Raw genomic sequence first — 6,315 nt, forward strand, 5'->3', positions numbered from 1 at the left:
ATACCAGTAAACTTTGAAACCATTGAATAGTAACAAACTGAAGCAATCATTCAGAAAAAAGAAGAAGAAAAATAGCAAGTCTATGCGGATAGCAAACAGAAAACTGAGGAACCAAAGCTTTCGTGTCCTATGTAAGAGACAAAAGGTAGCAGGGTGACCCATATATATATATATTCCTTTATTTTGTTTATTACTAATCTTTTTTTAGCTAAAATCAATTTTCATTTCTGAGAGAAAAGTTAATATGAAATCTCAGATTAAAATCTCCGAACCCTTTTGAAGAACAAGCCACATGATGAAGGGTGAGGCCTAAAATAATTTTTCCCACTTGCAAAAGATGAAAGGACTAGGCTCTCATCCTTTAATCATTAACCTACTGAGTGTGATTTTGAATGAATAAAGTCTCTAGAAATTGTTTTGACTGTTAAAATCTTCTGTTCCTCAGCTTTCTGTCCCATCCACCAATATTCCAAAGGGAACGTGGGACTCCTTCTGTGTGCTTCCCATCAAGCAGCACTCCCACATATACAATCCCATTTTTCTTCCACTAATTTTCCTCCCTCACTGCTATGCGAAATGACAGGTAAAGAGAAAAGAAAAAAAAAAAAAAAACTAGAAACAAGAAAAGTGGTTTTGTGATCTCAAATCTCCCCCACATGACATATTTGAAATCCGATGATGACCTGCACCTATTAAAAGGTTTTTGTGAGGAAGGTGCTGCATGCTTCCCATTCAAGTTCTTTATATTTATATATATAACCTTCTCCAATTAGATGCTTCAAATGAGGTGGAACTCGGTGCTGTTATCAGCGCTCCAGTCAAAGATATGGAATGAATCTAAAGCGTTGGATTTCATTTGGTGATCATCAAAACCTTGTGGTGGAGACATTAGGTTTAATGAGTGAGCTTTTTCTATTTCTCCAAACTCTGCAAACAAACCCTGATCAAGCTGTTTTTGTTGTTGGTAGCTCTTCATATTGGATATTGGCTTATAAGGGAGTCCAATGTCACTGAATTCTCCATCTTCCTGAACACAAGCACTGTTATTCACATTATTGCTATCACTGTTGCTCTCCTCGTGCTGCTCTTCATTGTTTTGGGGACTGGTTTCTTCATTCTTTGAAGCACCAAAGTTGTTGCCTTTTGATGAAGGTTGAGATCGAGAAGAACCAGCTAGAGCATTTCTGTGTGTTGGCCATGGATGGTTGTGCTCTGACGTGTAAGTAATGACCAACAGGTTTGGATCTGTTCTGCTTCTCTCAACTTGTTTTCTTGCAGGACAACCCTTTGAGCTGCTGCATCTATAGTAACCCCTACATAACAAGAGAGAGAGACAAACATAAGAACACAAACATGATATTGAGGAAGACCATGAATTACTGCACCTGCACCAATGACATAATGTTACGTACCATAAAAATAAATTGCTTGACGTGAGTACAGTAAATTTCTTCCAGTGTAAAACATTTGCCAAAGAAAGCTTTTGGAATGGGTAAGAGATAACGAAAAAACATAACACATTACGAGATACCTTACCATCGGTGCTTCCTTAATTTCCTTGTCACCCGATGAAAGTATGATACGTGATTAAAAAATAATGTTAGTTTTATCTGTTCAAGTGTCATTTTTCTTTTGGAGGGTACAATCAAAATAAATTAACACCTGAGTTAGATCTTACTGCAAGATTAAAATATTTGTTTGTGGCGTTTTCATGAATAATTTTGCTTGTTCTAAAAAGAATTTAATTTAATGTGATTAATAATATTTTTATGTAGTCATTCAATATAAACAGTTGAATTTATAATAATTCTTTTGAACGTATAATTACCTCATTTATTAATTAGGTAACTGTGGAAAATAAACTACGCTGATAGTATTAAAAATTCAACTCTTATAAATATAATATTTTGTCATCAAACATATGACAATGTCATTTCACTAACCGATCATACTTTCAATGTAATTATTAGAAATAATAGTATCTTTTCTCTATCATAATAGATTGTGATTAGAGTGTTGTGTATAGCCTTTTCTTCTTCTTTTTTTCTCTAAACGTAATAATACTAAAAGCAAAGAAAAGTTTGAAGTGAAAAATTAAAATTACATATATTAATTGAAGTTGTGTGGCTTTATGTTTACCAAATAGTTTAATATAAAAGAGTAAACACAATATCATTTTTCTTCTTGGGACAAAATTAAGTGTGGCACTTTAAGTGATTATTATATAGTGGTTTTGATTAATCAAATTCAAAGCTTTACCAATGTTTCTATATATACTGCACAGATTAACAAAACAAAACTACAATTTTAATTAACAAAGCATATAAAAACCTAAAATTGTGTGTACTAAAATCTGGTCACTTTATTACGTGCTATGTTTGTTTAAAGAAGTTAGGCAAAATCTTGATTAAAATACCTTATCTCTTCCGTGAAAGATTACACTATTCCAATAACTTACCTTGGATATGGAGATCCTTTAATGGGTTTCTGACCATATTTTCTCCAAGCCCACAGATCAGAAGGGACTACCTCGCCACTCTGTCTGCTATTCGGTGCAGCTGGTGCAGGCACACAAATAGATTTCTTTGCCAGACTCTTCCTGCAATTACACAACAGTATCATACTATCACTTACATCATTCTCCTTAAACTTCAACTAAAAACTTTAATTTCATGGAGTTACAATATGTTTAATATATTGTATTATAACTATTTTTTTTCCTGTCTTTTTGTTACATTATTTAACCTATGCTTCTTTTTTCTTTCCTATTTATAGAAGTATTCTGAAAAGCAGTTATAAAAATATAATTTCTCAATTATACGTGTCTCCTTAATAGCTACACGAGGGTGTTTAATCTTTCTGGTTTAGAGTTAATTCCACTGAAATAGTGGAAATGTTGTGGATAGAAAAGGGATATGGTTTTTATCCGATGATCAAAGGAACAGAACATTTCAGGTGTGTTCGGAAGAAAAGTAGTTTACGATAAGCTTTCTTGAAAGCTCAGTATGTGACTGCTATGGTGACACCTATCTAGCTAGCTCTACTTTTCAGGTGGATTAACCCTGGTAAAGGCATCGATGCACCATGTTTAGTCTTAATCACAATGAACTGTTTCCAACATGAAATAATCATAATCCTCTTAGTTTTTATGACCAGATGCAGTCAACCAAACATATCAGGAAAATAAGACAAAAGAGTTACCTCACTCACTCATGCCAAACCCTACTTTATTACCTCACCATGGTTTCACTGAAATTTAAGTTCCCAAAAATAACTGTGATTAATTCCGTTTGGAAAATCTATGATGCCAACATAAAACTAATGGACAAGATGTAATTAAACTCAATTCTTGGAAGCAGTTCTCCATTTAGTTCAGTATTATAATTTACTATTTGACTAATTAATCAATTAACTAATACCTCACCTTCTCTTAAGACATGGATTCCGTGGAGGTGAGATCTGCATTTCTTTTGTGTTGTTGTTACCCACCAAGCAATCATCTTCAGAAGTCTTCACATTAATCATGGTATCACCTAAAACCACACCAGAAGGCTTGAGTGCCCTTGACAAAGATTCCACCAATGGCGACATGGGTAGCTTATCATTGGGGGGAGAGATCTGAATCATGTTTGCCAATATGCTATTACAAGGCCTTCTCGTGTCATCATCCTCAAAAATCGTTTCTTTCAAAACACAACTGTTTCTACTACTACTACTACTAGCAGCAACCCCACCACCAAAAAAAGTTGCTTCTTCCAATGCCCCAGAACTGCTAATTTCTGCAGAACTTGTGCTGTTAAAGCAAACAGGCAATTCAAGCTGGTGTAGAAAGGGATCTCTCGTGTTTGAGAATGGATCACCAAAGTTACCATCAAACCCTTCCAAAACGGAAGAGAACTGCCAGTGATCGAGAGAAAAAGGAGCACAAGCTTTAGATGATGAAGTTCCCATGCTGCAACTGCCATATGATGCACCACTAGCACGAATTATGTCACTCAAATCACCTTGATAGTTGTCCATAATTGGGTCAAGGATGTTGCACATGCTTTTTCCTTAGTGAAAATTCTTCAAGCAGCAGGAAATTAACAGTGCCATGAAGAGTTTGTATGGAAATCTAGGAATTTTTATAGATGTTTTTGGATGAAGAGGTTATGAGTAGCGAGAGTGAAAACTCTGTGATGAGGAAATGAGATTTATTGTGGCTACTAAGAGGCAAGAAAAAGCAAATGAACAGGTTTTGGAGGTTGAAAACTGACTGTTCCTTTCTCCAAATACACACAGAAGAGAATTGAAAAACACAGACGACGCTGACTTTTAACACAGCTTCTCCAAGCGCTCCCATTCATACGCAACTATTTCATTAAATAAATAACAAGAGAACAAGAATTTTAAGACTATTAAAATGGATGTTGTTGAGGTCGGATATAACATCAAATATTTCTTACATACACGTTAGTTAGGTTATACTGTGCTTTTCACACGCTCATCACAAATTAATTATTAATTAATGTGTATTTATCACTCTTGTGTTTCCTTTCTATACGTGTTCAAGAATAAAATAATATAATAGTTTTTCTTAATTTTAGTAAAACAATTATATAGTTTTATTATTATTTTATCCAATTCTCTCTCTCTCTAAAATAATAAACGGGTAGGAATGAGTATGATAAAAACAAATGAAAATATTATTAGTTTTTCAAAAGACAAGTATAATGAATTTTTCTTTTCAAAATCGACACAGATAAAAGAGATGGAGCGAGTAGTAATTAAAAAAACAAATAATGTGTTTATTTAAATTAAATGCATGTCTTACTCAATATATTATTAATTAATAATTTATTTATCATTAATTATGGATAAAAGTTGGGGAATCTTAAGTGAAGGAATAACAGTATAATTTATCCAACACTGTCATCAAATGATAAAAATGTGGGATTATCTTTTGTTAATATAATTAACTATGTATTCCTTTATTTATATTTTTCTCTCGGTTAAGGAAAGATTACGGAATGGTCACCTCTCCAAAACAATAAAAGAGGCGACAAGAAGCCGCTTTTTTCGGAGAAGCGTTTCGCATCATTCAATTTGAATCCTCGTTTTTTAATTGAAGACCTATTCATATGCGTATTTGTATATTCTTAAATACATATTAGTATACTTAATATCTTTGCTACTTAAGATTACACTCAAAAGGAGATCGCTAGAACAAAAAAGATATTCAAGGTCACCAAAAATATAATTTAATTTATGTAATTTTTTTTATTTTATTATAATTTAAGAGTCATAAAAAGATACAAAATATAAACAAACTACTTAAATGTTAAAAAGGTGACAAATTGTGATTACAATTCAAACACCATAACAATGCTGCAAAAAAAAAAAGTGATAAAGCCAGTAATAAATGTTATAATTTGGGTTATTTTTTTACAAAACATGCAATTTACATTTGATCATTTCAATCCGTTATCATTTTCTTATTTTTTTTACCTTTCACTCTTCATATACTATTCCATTGTTATATATAAAAAAAAATAAAAAAAATATGATTATTAAAAAAATTGTCTGAATATTTTTTATTAAAGTCCATATCAAAAGAGAATATAATGAATTGAACATATGTATAAAATTAATCTACAATATCAATGATTTATACATTAATTTCATCTTAGTTGTAAAATCCTTCCCATTCTAAGTTAGATAAAAAATCAAGCCAAAATATTTAAGGAACAATCATATTATTAAAATAGATGAAAAGTTAAAAAGTCTTTAGTGAAGCAACAAAATATGAAATGGGTCTAAAATGAGATCCATTAAATAATAATTTAGGTATTCAATATTTTAATTCCACATAAATTTTCTATATATGTATGGAAAAAATTCAATGTTCAATAACTAGTTATTATTTTTTTATTAAGTTCACACGTAAATATTTATTATTAAGTTCAATAGTGAATATTTATTATCTTTTTCTTAACTACCTTTTTAATTAATACTAATTTAAATAAATAAATAAAATTAGTATTAATCTGGTCAGGTTAAATTACCTGTATAGAAATACTATAAATAAATAATATTAGTGTTAATTAGGCTAACACTAACCTTCTTTATTTCTAATATTTATTTAGTTAATTGAGTCTAACACAAATGTTTTTATTTATCATTAACAAAAGTTAGAAATAGTTAGCATTGGCTTAGAATTAGCTAACCGAACTTTTTTAGTGTACAACATTAAACTGATGTTACTAGACGATGTTAATTTGATACTAACATAAATACTTTTAATAATTATGAAGTTAATGTGGCTTAGAGTTAGCT

The 6,315-nt window shown here is 31.2% G+C and overlaps 1 protein-coding gene across 1 annotated transcript; it reads right to left on the reverse strand.

The window, feature by feature from the left end:
- Positions 1-270: 270 nt before the first annotated feature.
- LOC108321012 (probable WRKY transcription factor 35) lies at positions 271-4,305 on the reverse strand. The gene is made up of 3 exons (XM_017552635.2): positions 3,425-4,305; positions 2,459-2,599; positions 271-1,313 (listed from the first exon to the last, which is right to left on the reverse strand). The coding sequence occupies exons 1-3, from the start codon at positions 4,042-4,044 to the stop codon at positions 779-781; spliced, it is 1,296 nt and encodes a 431-aa protein (XP_017408124.2). The 5' UTR covers positions 4,045-4,305; the 3' UTR covers positions 271-778.
- Between the last annotated feature and the right edge of the window lie 2,010 nt (positions 4,306-6,315).

Source organism: Vigna angularis, chromosome 1 (genome assembly GCF_016808095.1).
Source record: "Vigna angularis cultivar LongXiaoDou No.4 chromosome 1, ASM1680809v1, whole genome shotgun sequence".
Classification (NCBI taxonomy): Eukaryota; Viridiplantae; Streptophyta; class Magnoliopsida; order Fabales; family Fabaceae; genus Vigna; species Vigna angularis.